We start from the raw sequence: 16,641 nt of genomic DNA, 5'->3' as shown, positions 1-16,641 counted from the left end.
GCTATAACAACAGAAAAATGCTTAAATATGGCTAAAATGTGACCGATCGCTGTGGCTCCCCCTGTGGCCAAATGTTGTTATTTTTTTTCTAATTTTTGGTATGACTAAGTCATGGTATGGTATGCTGTACATAATCACGGAAATTGTCAGTCAGTCATTCTGTCAGTCAGTCATTCTGTCTGTCCCACGTTTTTCTACTCACTGACGTGGTCAATCTATGTGAAACTGCACATAGGCATTGAGGATTGGCATAGGTAGAAGGTGACAAAGCTACCAATGGGTATGGACTAGTATGATATTATGTATGTGTATATATTCATGCATATATTAATGAGCTATTGTCAGTTTGGTTTTGACCTTTCCTTGGTTGCACTGAAAAGTTAAGTGTAAAAAAAAGAGATGTGGCAATGTTTCATACCAGTGCAACAAACACAGAGAGTGATGGTCCACTTGTGTCGATATTGATGTGTTGATTCTTTTAAATTTCTTCATAGTCTGAGAAGTTTTGGAAGTTTTCTACAAGTGTGAAGATATATAGCAACCCTGAGACACAGGAGAGTCGTCAGGCATGACGACAGAGACACTCACACAGAGAAAAACAACTTGGACCCCGACGAGGTCACAGATGTTGATGCACAGACACGTTGTCATCTACACAGTAACAAACACTGGCATAGATATAAGCACACATGCACACAAATACTCAAGTCTACCGAGAAATACAGTATAAAAGCTGGTGACTCATGGTCCGGAGACTGGTTTATGTGCTACCTGGTGCTTCAACTGGACATCACACAGACACACACAGACATACACACACAGACAAACAACTGACCTCCCACTGTAGATGAGGGGGAATGTTCCGGATCTGGATCTTCCGACTCCTGCAGAGATGAGAGACACAGACGGAGTGGATTTAACAGACCTGAACCACACACTCGCACACTTGAGAGTTACAGTCCTCTGTCGTGTTTACAGAACAGCCAAACTTCACCCAAATACACACATTCAACAGCTGAGAAGCGGAGACATTTGCGGTGACGAGGGCAGATATGCAGAGTCAGAGCTGAATACTGTGTGTAATCTAACAGTCTTCTTAAGTTTCTGAAACACCCACGGCTCATTAGACAGTATCACAAATCAAGGGATGATCACAGAGCTGCTGAAGGATACGTAGGTGTGTAGGTGAAGACGTTTATTAGACTGCGGCTAGTGACTCTCGGTAACACCCTCCTACGAGTGCTATTCTTATTCTACTCTCACTACGAGACGTGGATGTGACACAAAAGACGACTGTAGTTTGACAACAATAACATCATTTGAATTTAAATCCAAGATGCTCTGATTAGAGATTAGCACAGTGTTTTCTATCATTTGTCCCCTACTTGTTTGTAATTTAACAAAGCTGTTTTTGTTTGAGATTTGTCCTGGAGGAAGGAGGTGACAAAATCAAGTAGAGGACACACAAATTCAGAGACATGATCAGTGGGAAGATGAAGTCACAGGTGGCTGGACTGTAATTTTAGAAAAGAGAACAAAAGAAACAAAAAAACTGTTCTAACAAATGAATTTCTTGAAAATTCTCCATTTCTATTTTTTGGCTGCTTGTCAACTTTGTGAATCTGATTTGTGATTAACAATAAAGAACCCTGAGTGTGAACACACAAAAGTACAAATGGGACACACAGCGTCCCTCTCTGCCCGGTCATTTTGGGATCCAGAGCTTCCACACAGCCTTCCACTCTCCCTCCAGTGAGCGTGTCAGCTCAAACAGCACAGCCACACAAACCGCCCGGTGACCACAGGCTGTTAACAACTACATTAACGTGAGAGAGTCCAGCTCCGCAATGAGAGCCGCTGATTTAAAAAGCAGAGAGGCTGGTGGAGAAAAAGCCACACCGCTGAGCAACCGTATCCCCCAAAAAATCATTTAGGGACAAATAGGAGGCATTACAGGAGCGAGAGTGGGGGGGGCGGAGGCACGGGGACAAAGTGGGGGAGGAAAGGTAAGTAATAACGAGAGGTGGATCAGAGTTCAGGAGGATTCTTCATGGGAGACATAAACGCACAGATGCAGGCAGATAACACCCACACACACAGAGTTCATTCCTGTGCTCACACACTAACACACATTTCTCCGTCTAGGTTTTGCATCTTTCTCTCCGAACACGTCCGAAAAGACCGCAGGTCAGAATTTCCTGTCAGCAGCGAGGAGAGGACGAGAGGACCGAGCCGGCAGCTGGACATGAATGAATGACTCTTTCTGATTGTGCTGCTCCAGGAAGGAAAAAAAAAACGAAGGAGAGAAACACAGCGTCACAGGGATTTAGGACAGCCCTCTCGTCTCCTCTCCTCTCTTCATCCACCCATCTGAACTTTAAACACTATTGTTAAAAAACTGAGGAGTAAACGAATGGACTGCTATTATTGACTAAAAGGTAAGTAAGACACGAACAGTGGAAACTGTTTGCCCTCCAATAAAAATAATGGCTGAGCTTTCCCACTTTGGAACTGCAGAGTGGCGATTACAGTCTCAGAGGCACAGATTCAGACAGCCAGGTTTTCATATATCACATATACAGTGGTGCCACCAGAAATTTTTCATAGCGGTCGCCAAATGGGGCCACTGAAAATCTTGGGGTGGCACACCGAAATCAAAAGCCATAACTAAATTTCAGGAATTCACTTAGGCTAGTTGAAAACTATGTCAACATGAGAGTTAAGGAATTTAATACTGATATACTTTGGTTTCTTATTTTACATTACATGTTTCTAATTCTCATTAATTGGGTGGGTAATTGTAACAGGGGTCCATGCCCCCCTTTGACCCCTCTTGGGGGCACCACTGCATATCTAAGGAACCAATCCGGCCAACTTGCAGGGAGAAACCAGGTGTACCTATGCATCAGTATTGTGCATTTTACACAATTCACGTTCACTCGACTTGCCAGAGCTTGTGATCGGGAATGAAGTTTATCCAACATTAGCAACACATTATCATCTGTTTAATAACACTGTAGTCAGGCCAAAGGCTACTGTTATTTATTACTGTTATATTTATAGAGAACAATGAGCTCGAAACGAAGGTAAGCAGATGTGCTCAAGCTGCAGGTGAGTGAATGAGGGGTGGGTGGACACAGAGACAGGGATTAATTTGCATGTACATAGCACCAAACGTACTAAATGAGACAAAGGTGTTACATACAAGCCGTTCCAGGGCAGGTAGAGATTTTTTTTTAATGGAAAAACTTTTAAAGGCATGTGTCCACATAGCCTTTTTTTTTTGCGGAAGTGGAAAGTCTCTGAACTTTTCAGAAAAGCGCTGGTGTTGTCACAGATCCTTTCCTGTTTATACTGAGCTGTACTTTGATAAATACAACAGCAGAAAAAAATTTGTGAAGTCTGTTTTTTTCCTCTGTTATGTGCCTCCTTCAACAGAAACAGTGACAGCGGACACAAAAGCCCAGAAACAGAAACAAAACCTGACAATCCCCAGCGTGTCCGACCACACGGTGGCCTGCAAGCTTTCTGTCACTGAAGGCGGTTTAAAGCGAGTGGCTCGATGAAAGATCTCTCTTGGCAACCGGTGCCCAAACACAGGGTAAACCGATAAAAATCACCCTGTGCCACTAAAACACATCACCTTTTTCCAACGTAGTAAACAACCTCCTGCAGTCCAAAAGCAGCCAATAGCTGAAAAGCGTTTCAGGCCAACTCCAAACCTCAAAACAGCCCCAAACGCTGGCATCCCCAAGCTGCCCAATATGGAAACTAAAAGCTCCTTTCATTCAGCGTCGTCTGCTTAAATAGCCCCGTGGATTCTAAGGGCCCAGCTCTCTATTGTGTTTTTGCTAATTGATTTGCCAACTGTAACCCTGATGTAATGTTACACTACATGACGCTGAACAGCAGCACTGTGATGCCGTCCTCTGTGCTCTTTAAGGTTAATAAGCATGCTAGTGGATTCGCTGTAAGGTGAGCTGAACTCCTGAAGGACAGATACAAACTAGGTTTTCTTTATCATTATTGTCCCACTGTGTTTACATCAGCAAGACTTCCCTTTCTTCAATTTCTTTTCTGTAGTTTGCACATGTTTTAAAGGCCACTTGCTTGTCTGTCATGCTGAAATATGCAGGGGTAGCTCCCTGAATGGACATCTCTCGGAAAAAGTGACAGTGTCTCCCGACAGTTCTTCAAGGTCTCATTTTCAGCATGCCTGTGGCCGCTGGCTAACCATAAGATCACTGCTTTCTGTCAGTCTGTCTGTCTCCAGGGCAGGGAGAGGCCCACGATACGTGCCACCCTGCAACATATACTATTGTGTGTCTGCAGTGTTTATGTCTATAGCTACAGACAGCAACTGTATGTCCCTAGGTTATATGTGTTGCTTTATAATCCACTGGTATCATACGAGGCAGCAGGCCTCTGCTAATATCTGTTTGTTTGCAGTCAAGGTGAACCCAGCGCCCTTTCTCAGCTCCTCCTTTCCCTAAGTCCAAAATGAGCTGCAGTAGAAGATACAGACTGAAGTCAATGGTTACTTAATGTTTGTTGAATGTGACCAAGCTGTCTGCTGTTGGTTTGGAGCAGCCTGCCAGCAGGAAAAAAATAAAAAAAGAAAGCCTCTCAATTTCGTCCTTTAAATATCTGAGGGTGGCCATGTTCATTTGAAAAGCTAATATTTACTGCACCCACCTGCACGAGGTAAGGAACCGTGTCTGCGAACACGCGTGCATACTAATACACACACGTGTGCAGAGCAGTTGAAGGAATTTTAACCTCTGAGAGGGCGGGTGGACAGAGAGGTGAGAAAGAGGGTATTCATCCCTCGCCAGAGGTTTGCAGTGTTCCTAAAGATGATAGTCTGATCATCATCATTATACATATAAATACTATTTTTTAATTTCTATTTTTTTCTTGTTTTTTTAACCTGTTTTTTTTTTTTTTTTTACCTTTTGATCACTTTTGTGTCTCGAGGCCAAAGAGGCTCAGCTGGCCTGCGTACGTTGTTGTAACTAGGTTTAAAAAGCTGTAAAGAATAGAGCTGCTATGATCAGAGGTGGGCTGGCAAGAAAAAGCAGCCCAGGAATTTGCTGTCAAGCAGCCTCAAGATGATACACCAAATTTACAGTTACGCATCATGATTGTTGATCAATGATTCATTAATTACAAAAAAAGAGAAGAAAATCTGCTCATTTGTATTGTTTGTGACAGGCTAATACATAAAACAATGACACTCATTTTCCAAGGTTTTCCTCCCCACGTTTGTGTGTACAGAAAGCAAAAACTGAAAGTTAAAATTAATGTGTTGGTCACTGGACACCTAATTTGACTTAATAGACCTATTTTTTTTCCAGTATTATTTGAAATATTGCAAAATACACAACTAAATTAGAACCACAGCCCAGGTGTCCAGAAGTAATCTGATCAGATTTTGGCTATCAGGTAGGATCAAATTTTGAAAATGGGCTGTTTAAATCAAATTAGATCACGTGATCCACTCTTTGTTCTGGATCAAACTTTTAATGTATGTTGTTCAAATTTTTTTTAGCAGGACTTTTATACCTTTACTAAAATAATCAGGATTATCCTGATCGCAGCAGAAGGGCGGATTCAGGGTGGATTCCAGGAGCAAAATTTAATATAGCTTTTAAATTTGTCAAATATATATATATATATACATTTATAAATATTTTGTACTTGAATTGTGTAATAGTCGCTGTCTTTTGAATTACATGGTTAAAGGAAACTGGTCAAAACACAATACACAAATTATAGCAACTGGATGCCTGACAGCTAAAAGACTGATAGCAACAAACTGGAAAGAGGGACTGTGGCTTCAATCATTTCCGGAGATGATCTCCATGGAGGGAGCAGCTTCTAACCTTTCGGAAGTTTATAGTAAGGAACAGCAGCTGTGGAAGGTCAAACTGGATACTATTCGTAAAATACATACTTTTCCAAGAGTCTTGAGACGGACTCAATGGTCCAATAATCCTTTCTATTTTGTTTAGTTTATCCTGTAGATCCACAACTCACTAAGACACACATAAACCCTCTGTAATCACTACCCCTTTGTTCTGTGTTTTTTTTTCTTTGCCTTTCTTTTCTTACCTGGTTTAAGTACCTTTGCATATATAAGGTTTAAGTATGCTATCTTTTTGTTTTGTATGTTGAGAAAATCAGTAAAAATTCAAGTCAAAAAAGAGTTGTGTAACAGTGACTGTGATACGGTCGATTAAGTAGACATTAGCCTACCTGCTATGCCTTTCACTACAGTAAAAAGAAAAAAAAATGCCCCCATAAAATAATGGCCCAAGCAACTGTCAAAATCAAACAAAAATTTAAGTTATAATCTCAAAGATTTCCGTTTTGGTCTCTTAGGCTGCATCCATGGCGATAAGTGGTAAGTGCCATGTATTTGTTGGCAGACTGCCTCCACTGTGATATGTAGACCCATTTAGAGCGCTGGTAATCTGGATGATTATTTAATCGTTGAGGTCAAAACCTGGTAGTTCAGGTTCTCAAAGGTGAGAATTGTTGTTTTTCTTGCTCTTACATTAAAGCAAAATTGATGTCTTTGGGTGTGAATTGTTGGTTGGATAAAACAAAGCATTTGATGATGTTGCTTTGGGCTGCAGGATATTGTGAAGGCCTTTATTTCACTGTTTTCTAATGTTTTATAGTTCAAACACTTAATGAAGATTGAAATTAAAAGCAGATTAATTGATAAAATAATTGTTAGCTGCAGCTCTATAGTAAAGAACAACACCATTTTCTATGTCCTAAAGAAAAGTGTTTTGATCCATTTCAGCTTTAACTAGTGTCCAGGGTACATGAGTCACAACAGAGCTGCATGTGGACAGAGATGATTGAATAAAGAGCATGTGTCTGCCTTTGAAATTAAACTCTCTTTGGTGGAAGCAAAGAAAAGCGGTGGGACGAGACGTCAACAGCTGAGGACAGTCCACCACAAATGACAGACATAAAACATAACACAATCTGAAATATAGGAGGCATTTACAAAATACTGTGAGTCAAAGGTTTGGGGAGATTATGATCTATTACATCTAGACTACAAACGACCACATATGACAGATTGTTATCATGTGACCTACACTTGTGTCCCACAGTGGAAGATGCATTGAGTGAGCAATAATATAAAAATACACTTTGCAGCTAAAAATCCTGCATTAAAATCTTACTGGCAGCAAAATGTAGCCATGTGATGACACCTGTGTCAGCTTCATTCACTGAAGAAGACCATGAGATGTGGTTAAAACCTCTGAAAGACTTATGAATGAATATTTGAGGGGAAACTGTTCTGTTACACAGACTGTTCCCTTAATGTAAAGGATTAATTTGGAGTGATACTAGAGACACTGGAGTGCTTTTAAAGGTTTCTGTTTTATTTTAATTAAAGCTGGAGTGCAGAACTTTTGTCTCGCCCCCTCCGGCAGCCAGACTAATTATACAAACACTGTCTATGTGTGCTTATAACATATGCCTGCAGGGGAGCCTAACGTATCTCCCCTGCCCCCTGGAGCCTCTCCTCAAGTCTCCGTTTTTTATAAGGTTTACTATGCATGATGTCAGTTACTTTTTGTAAACATGCTCGCCAGTGAAAGTGACAGTAAGAGCCAACCCCAGATACACTCTCCTTTGCTATTTCACCTCACTATATTTGTCTCTTTTTTTTTTTTACCTGCTGCTTATGGCACCTGGTCACTACCACTTTACCTCACCTGTGTGCTGTGGGGGTTCACACCCATAAATGTACCGAATACAGAAAATAGAAGAAAATCAGACAAATACACCACCACACACTGAGAGTGTGTCATAAGTGATGACTGAGAGGGATTACTTCTGTATGAGTCTTTACATTGTTTCTAGGAAAATCTTGCCTAAGCAGGGTTGGGCCGAATATTTGGTGAGTACAAGTATCATCACAGTAAAATGTGTCAATATCCGTACTGTGGTGAAGGCACGGCTCATTTCGGTGTTCAGTTCTTACTCTTGTGATCAAAAATGACCTGAAGCTCAATCCTGAGCTTGTTCTGTAAATAATTATCTGATAAATAATAAATATAGCAACTTCTGATCAATCTACATCAATTTCAGGCTTAAAATAACAACAAAAAACACGCCCATTCTGAGTACAGATATAGATACAGATAATTTAGTTGGTTGGACAGATAAAAATACAGATAAATAGCCATTGTACAGGTGTTGCAAAATGAACTGGACGACCTCCCTGCTGCATCCGTTTCCATGGGGATATCAGGAATTGTATTCTGAGATTCATCAAAAGTTGGCTTAATGTTGGACAGCACCATTCAACAAGGAGGCTCTTTTTCTATATACCGATTTGACACAGCAGAGGACTCTGGCGAGGGAAGGAGAGAAGATGTGCTTCACGGGGAATAAGGACTGATGTGGCTGCAGTGTGGAGCTGCCGTGTTCAAGAGGAGTGACCATGTGGCTATCTTGTTGGGGTCGGGCTGTGTGGACAGTTAAATCACTCCACATCCAGAAGCACTGACAAAAATGAAGCAGCAGCCATGGGACTAAATTAAAGTGCACAAGTTAAATGAGCGGTGGGATCACATTTCAGTGGAGTTTTACTTTGTATAATTTCATGTGACAAATAAATAAATAATTGATTGATTGATTGATCCCTAAGGCATAGTATATCTTTCACTTTAATCTTTCCTCTAAACTCCCAAGTTCGTTTTATATCTGGAGAATCTACTCCAGAGACTTTTCTTGGATGTTTCTTAAAATTTTCACCACAGTTTCCACCGTATTCCTGCTATGGTCTCTCCTCCTTTCCTTTTTTTATATATCCTAACTTCAAACTGTCACCATATTGTCAAAAGAAAACATCAGAATCACACACAGATAATTGAAAAGCATTTGCCAAACAGAACAGACAACAAAAATGAAACAAATTTGACATTAAATGAATGAATTAAGCCCATTCTTCCTAACCCCTTTAGCGCTGCATGGTAAAGCACATGACTTCCAGTGTGCCAGTGTGGGAATGTCTCCACAGACACCCGACACAGAACTCTGGTATACTGCAAAATATAGAGAGTTTTCCCTGGCGGCGATAGGCTTAATCGGCTTTGTGTGAACTCGTGTGGCAAGGCCTTTTAAATAAAATAGTGCAATAAAAGGTGCACGCAAATTAATAACCGGTATGACCTTTAAAATCTCAAGTATAAAGGAGAAGAAAGATAATTTTCTTTCTGTGTTCCAAATATGTGATATTGAAAAATCTCTTGCACACACTTCAACAGGACATAGTGGTTATTCAATTTGTCATAAACTCATGTGCTGTAAAATCACTCACGTCATTATGAACTGTGACACAAAATAGTCAAAGCGTCTTTTTTCAGATACCTTTTAGAGTTCCTTGGATGATGGCAAAACCTTTTCCCTTTTTTTTTTTTTAACAGAAACTCACGAGCGAATGATTAAACATTTCCTTCTCTGCTCAAGGTTTCTGTCTAATGAGGCCTTTAAAAGCCTTGTTTACCTTTCCCCACCCGCCTCCGCGTGGATGCCCGTGCTGTCAGAGATCGGCTCACAAGGCACGCCGCCCTGTGCCCAGCGGGGAGGCTCTCTCTCTGGACGAATAAAAAGACATCCTAAATAGCCTTCAGTCCGGAGCACGCTGCCTCACAAACACTAACAGTCACCTCTACTAGAAACCTCACACCTAATTTTTTTTACATGGAAAGTTCACCTGACTGATAAAGTTTCTCCATTTAACTGTCATTTTTTATCTCCTGTGTCCATTTAGCTGTCAGTGCTCTCACCGACTGATCCTCATCCTGATGTCCGATTAAAAACTGCCTTGCCGTTGTTTCACACCAATATAGGCACGCATTTAATGCCTAATGAGATTATTCATTCCTTGTGATAAAATGGTGAGCACTATCGTCAGATCAGTCTTACGCAAGAGAATCAGAAATCTGTATTTTTCACCCCTCCCTCCTGACGAGGCGTTTGCTCCCCACTTGATGACACAACAAAGACAGGAAGTCTCCATCGGTCCAGAAACAGTCCGATGAAAGACTTCATATTGCACACAAGATAATTGATGACTTTCAAAATGAAAGATGATCTGGCCTTCATCACAGCCATACCAGATAAAATAGGAAATGAAAACCTCTGCGGTCGTAAATCACACTGGAGGCGTGTGATTATGCACCTATTACACGATCATATTACAAATCCAGTCATATGCACTGTCTAAGCAACACTAATCCGCTTCTTTTATGTGTAATGGTCCCACATTTCTATGCTGAGTGCAGTTTAATGTGATCATCTGACAATCAGCTACATTTACAGCTACATGTACATGTGTGTGAGCTCGCACAGCATCAGCATGGTAAAGACTGTAAGCTCTGAGCTGACAAATGCGTCAGCACTGCTATTATTCTTTTACATCTCACTGCAGCTGGCATCGATAAAAGGTCTAATTCATACTCGGCCTAGCAGTGAAGCAGCTCCATCCTATATGGGTCAGTTTGGGTGGGTTGGTCAAACAGTCTGGTGGTCCTTATACACCAACCACAGACTCGTCTAATCTGAATTAACCCAATTTCTAGCTTTGACCCTTAAGCTCTTAAGCGCCTAAATGCCCTGAAATCTCAGAGAGGAAGCAACAAGTCAACAATATTCAGGAGACCCTACTGCGTGGACGATGTCCCTTGGCTCTTCTTTTCAAACTCCGGCGGCACTCCCACTGTGTCCCACTCCCTGTTGCTGGATTAAGACAGAGCTCAGGCCATTTCTGTGTAGTGCTCCTAAGCACTTCTCTAAGGCCCATCCAATTGTTGTGGAGCAGAGATAACAGGATTTGTATGAGAGAAGTGTCTTTGCATTGTTGTTGTCCTTCAGCCACAAAGATGTGTTGCTATCTGTCCTCCAGAAGGACAAACACGCCGAGGCAGTTCTTCAGCTCACATGTTGCACAGCAGGCTGTATGTAAAGGTGCATTATGTATACAGTATAAACTACAACACAAAACATCTTATTACGTAGCAGTCGAGCCATTTTTTCATCTTTGAAAGAACATCTGAATGTGTGTGTATGTGTGTGAGAGAGAGTGTGTAAAAAACATATTTTGCACTGTATTCTAGATCACGGTAATCTTCTGTTTTACATGTCTGTTATTTTCAATCATTTCCGAAACGTTTCCTGTAGAGAAATGTGCCATTTGGTATGAAAAGCAGCAACATAAAGACAGTGTTTAATTTGTATACTTGTCAGTGCAGTCACAGCAGGTCTGCATGTAAAATTGGAAATTTGTCTTCAGGCAAGCAAACACTTCAGCATATATGAAGGGCAACATTTCCAATAACAAATTAATAATGAAATACCATTTTTACTTGAGCTTCAACTGAGCTTTACTTTTAAAGACATGCATATTTTCTCTCTAATTCCAGGGTCTTCAACAGGCGGTCCGTGACCCCGAGCAGGTCCTCAGGGTGACTGCAGAGGGGCCACCAAATTACCTCTGAATAATTTTTAAGTAAGATGTGTCTGAAATTAACACGAATCCAACATATTATTAATGAAGATAAACTGGCCTATTCATAAAACCTATTCAGTTTACTATACACAACATTAACGATAGGCTAGCTATTACCAATTAATCCCTGTGCAATCACGTAAGCTAGCAAACTCTAAACCACTGTGCTGCGCCTTTTTATTCCACATACTGGCCCAGTGGCTGTATTATTACTGGTATGTGAAGTGTATGGATATTCTTGTGGGCCACAATGGGTCATTTCGTTTTTTTAACAGGAGACCTCAGAAACCACCAACACAAGTGCAGAGGGTGAAGCTAAGGCACCAGGCTATATTACAACTGCTAGTAACAGCTACAGGCAAACAAGACTCGAAAATATTCTGATTTAGAATAAATTAATGTGGTCGGGGGTGCCTGCTCTGTCTCTCTTTGAGCAAAGGGGTCCCTGGCCTTAAAAAACATTGTTGACCCCTGCTCTTAATTAATACCAAATTACTCTTTCCTGGAAAATTCTTGAAAATTATTCTGACATTAAAGATGGTTAAAATAAAGTGTTAGGAAAAAACTACAGACTGTTTCAGCTTGGATTGGTAGTCTACACCTCTGGGTATCTATCTCAACAATTCTTCCTTTTCATCTCGCATTGCAAACAAGCTGCATGCTCACTAAAATGGCATCATTTATTATGAGTGCAAAGGATGTTATGGACAAGGACATTTTTTACAGCGTATTGGCTGACTGGGATATTCAGGCAGGGTTTTATTCCACCCACCGGAAGAAATACAGTGGAGAGCGGCTGAGGTTGCAGCTGAGAAGTAGAGGAGGGCACTGCCGGCTGGGCCCTCCAGAGCCTGAGCAGCCGAGAGCGAACAGCGACTGGTGGTGCTGTTGCTCAAATTGCACTCAGATGCCAACAGAAAGGGAATCATTCTGCTGCACTGGATTTCAGTGTGGGTGGTTTTGTTAGATGCTGTTGTCAACTACAAACCAGAAGGAGTCCATGTGTGCGTTACTGTGCATAAAAGTTTTGCTCTTCACTTGGACAGAGGTGTGCTGGAGACTGTTGCTGGACTATGGGACAAATGTATCGACAATTGGCTTTTTGTCATTTTAATTTGCTTCTGCCTTCGAAGAATGACAGAGTTGCTGCTCTGCTGTCAGGTGAGAGACAGTGTGATCCAGCATTTTAAATCTAACTCAATGAATTAAAGGTTTATTTTGACCAAATCAGAGTTGGTGATTTTTGGAACAGTGGACTAACTAATCGCGATGGTTTTAGACAGTTTTATTTTGTTTCTGTTGAGTTTGAAAGAGGTGCTTGAACATATCAGCAGCCCCCTGTTGTTGGGCTAACTGTGGCCGGTGAGAAAATCACTGGAGACCTTCTTCAGGATCCCAAAAATAAACTGGAAAATAAAGAACCAAGGCCAGCAGGCTGAGAGGGCTGATGACCACTGAGCGAGTATTTTTGTCACCTAACGGTACACCAACAAAGTAATAGCTTGTGGCTGTGGTGGTGATGCACAGCCGTCAGGTATATGACAGGGCTAGTTTATTGCTGATAACAATAAACCACACCTCTTTTCTTTGTTCCCTGCACTATATGATTGACAGTGAGTCAAGTATCTTTGCCACAGGGGAGACTGGGGGCAATTCTCACAATTCTTGTTTTTGATGTACTTACTCAAAAACTTCTTTCATGTTTTAGATAGTTTTTATGTAAGTCACTTGCATCTGTGTTCTACTTCAAATGTTTTTACAAACAATGTTAGATTCACAATATTTATTGAAACACCAGAAGACAAATCCATCTGCCCCCACATGAAGGGGCCATTGTATAAAAACGGGGGCAATCGTAATTAAGTAATACCTTCATATAAATACCAAGGACCACAATAACCTCTACAACCTTGAAAAAATTCACAGCAGAGCACGCGTGGTTCTGTCTTGTTTCTGACTGGTGCTTTTTGAAATGTTACAATTGGCCCCAGTCTCCCCTACTTTACTAGCAAACCCAATGGAAAATTTTGAAACAATTTTAAGGCCTAAAAACAAAGATAAGACATTAAAAAAGAGACTATTCTGAGACCAGCGATGGTTAGGGATACCTAGCGATTAATCGACTTCTCTCTCTTTCACATACGAACAAACTCATGTGTGCTCTCAGACTCGCGTGCGTGTCTGCGCAAAGGGTACAAGTCCACAGCTGTCCGCCCACACGGAAAGTAAGTCTGAGCCTTCACACATACTCACAACGCCTGGATGTCTTCTCAGAAAGCTGAACAAGAGAAACCTGAACACGTATGTGTGTTAAATTTCACTCGTGCATGAGCGAGATACCACATGCCTATGTATGTGTTTTTCAGTGGAGATGAGTCGGGACGTTAAAAACTAATACAAATATTTGTTAACTTTTATTGAGTGAATTGTTGTTCAAAGTGCCACACATTTCAGTGGCATTTATAATCTTTTGGTTATTAACGATTTCAAATGGCTCTTATAAAATATGCACTATTTTTTTTGGACAATGTTAAATGTTACCGATGAAACTGTGCTCAGTTTGGACTGTTTTTCGAGTGTTTTCTTAATTTCGGTGCTTAACGTGGGGAAATTAGCCGTTAAGAACATCCCTAGTGATGCAGAAACCTTGGACAAAAGAAAAAAAAAAATACAGGACTGCTGACCTATCATCACACTTAAAGTTGATATGGCTAACAACTTTAGCTGACAATTGCTGATTTATACATCCAGCACATAGTGAGCAACACTAGCATTTAATTAGAGCTGTATCTCAGGCAACTTGGTAAATATAAGTCCAATAATTGCTCACTTTTAGCTCTGCTTTTGGTCTCCACCAGCTCCTGAGCTATATATCTGGCTATCTGGCTACGTTTTCTAGCTAGCTGCTAACTTTGTCTCACCTCTGAATTTATTAAAGCTTTCTTTTGCTGAAAACAGCCCCTTCAGATGCAAACAACGCTGCTGAGAGCTGTGAGAGTCGACTAAAACAGTGAAGTTATGTTTTGTAAAACCAAAAAATGAGATGAAAGATGCTAAAAACTCTTGTCTTCATCTCTGCAAATGACACCTGTTACATGTCGTCACTTGACCCACTGTTGAATGTAAAAAATGTTAATTATAGCAGCTTTGACTGACTGTTATAATAATTTCCTGAATCAGTATAATAAAACAGTGTCATACCGGTTGTTTTTGAGAAAACCTTCAGAGACCGTTTGTAGGAAAATTGCTTATTTCTCCTTAAATTATATAGAAACCCCTGAGAGAGAAAAAATCAGGCAGTCCTTGGTTCATCTAAAAGAATATATATGCTGTACTAAAATGTCCAAAGTAATAATAAGTGTTACTGGTGACAGTTTCCTTCACATACAGTCTCATTAAATCCTTTTATTCCTCCGGGCATTCATTTGCATTCATCAAGGATCTTTCCCCCCATCATCCTAAGTAAGAAAACACCCATTGTATGTGCTCTTCTTCATTGTTCCCTAACCACATATTTTTCACACTGATACTGCAGAGTGAACAAAGCTGCCACTCCACGGTGCTGCTAACCATCTCATCTCAGTGTGTAGCGTTCAGGTGCCTGCTTCTGTTTTCCCTCCCAGCCCTCGGCGGGTGAGAACTCATCAGAATTCAGCAGGCTTACCTGCCTGCCTGTTTCTCTTCACGCATTAGTTTTCTCTGTGGCACCGAGGCGGGGAGGCACAGGCCGAGAGGCAGGCAGGTAGGCACATGCCGCTCTGATGGAAGCCACAGCCTTCCTGTTGACATCTGTCTGCTCCTCACTGTCGACACTCACTCAGCTGCTTAATAGAAAGATGTAAATAAGGAGAGACTGCACGTTGCTCCTTCATCCATCACATGTGGTACAAAGTTCACCGACGAGGTCTATTGGTACGCAGGGAAATTTGAAGTAAATTAATATCTTGTATCAGGTAATGATTCAGTGTCACATGATGGGGATAATTACAAGTGACTCAAATTAGATTTTCAATGACTCAGGCGAAGCAAAACATTCATGTTTGAGATCCGCGCAGCGTGAGAGACTGTTTACTCTGATTCAAACTGAATTATCGCTTATTATCAACTGTATCAAGAGGCATTTGTAGGTGTTCTGATTGTCACTACACATCAGCTCAAAGACATTCACACAACACAATTTAAAAAATGAAGAAAATAACTATTTACATCAGATAAGACACACACACATTCTCATGGAGTGTCCAAAGCTATTTGCATACTGCAGCAGATATAAAATGACTTCCAGTTCTCAGGTGTAATCACTACAAATTAATTTCCAGTCAGTGCTAAAATGCCACGGGGAGCCCAGCTGACACAAAACAAATTTTCTCCCGTCACGCCTACTAAGCCAATGAAATGAGTATTTTAAAATGTTCCATTTGCCTGTCGCTGTGTCACAATGTATTTCTATTTAATTGAAAACTGTTTGCTCCAACGCGGCGACTGAAGCCCCTCAGTATATCTCAGAACATACATCCACATATTCTAAATCAACTCTGGGCATTTACATTTGGTGCAAAATGCATCTTGTCCCAAGTTTATCTCAATACATGTTCTGCTGAACCTTCTAACAACTACACGACTACAGTGGCAGGAAGCAGTCATTTACTCTGCAGCAGGGAGCTCATAAAGGGTAATGACAAGTCAAAACTGTACTGGATAATGTGTGATAGTCTGATACTGATACCTGCCTGACTGTGAAACATGCTACTGTTCACCTGAGGGATAAAATATTTAAAGATTAAATGTCATCAAAATCTCAATGAATGGGGAGCCTCCAAAGACCTATCAATGGATAGAGGAACATCTGCACACCGACTCCATCCCATATATTTATTTAAACACACAACATGGCGATCTTTGCCCAATTACAATTTTTAAAATTCACCTTCAGTATCTTTGGGTCTCTTCTCTTTAAATAATTTTAAACTCAAAATAAAGGAGGTGTCACTGCAGCTAGCTGTAGTTGTTACTGTTAATGCACTTTATTATTATGTAGTGTATTTTGTCATACCTAGCCTTGCTGTTGTGATTTGATGTTGCTGTTTGACCCTGTT

At 40.9% G+C, this 16,641-nt stretch overlaps 1 protein-coding gene across 3 annotated transcripts in view; it reads right to left on the bottom strand.

Annotated features, from left to right (window-relative positions):
- The window catches only part of igf2bp2a (insulin-like growth factor 2 mRNA binding protein 2a), a 77,695-nt gene that overhangs the window by 38,163 nt on the left and 22,891 nt on the right, over window positions 1-16,641 (bottom strand). For all 3 annotated transcript variants that reach the window (XM_050049094.1, XM_050049093.1, XM_050049095.1), the window contains exon 3: window positions 836-884. In XM_050049094.1, the coding sequence (XP_049905051.1) occupies window positions 836-884 (49 nt within the window). The remainder of the gene's footprint in view (window positions 1-835; window positions 885-16,641) is intronic.

This window comes from Epinephelus moara, chromosome 7 (assembly GCF_006386435.1).
Source record: "Epinephelus moara isolate mb chromosome 7, YSFRI_EMoa_1.0, whole genome shotgun sequence".
Taxonomy (NCBI): Eukaryota; Metazoa; Chordata; class Actinopteri; order Perciformes; family Serranidae; genus Epinephelus; species Epinephelus moara.
This window is presented reverse-complemented; position numbering and strand designations above follow the sequence as displayed.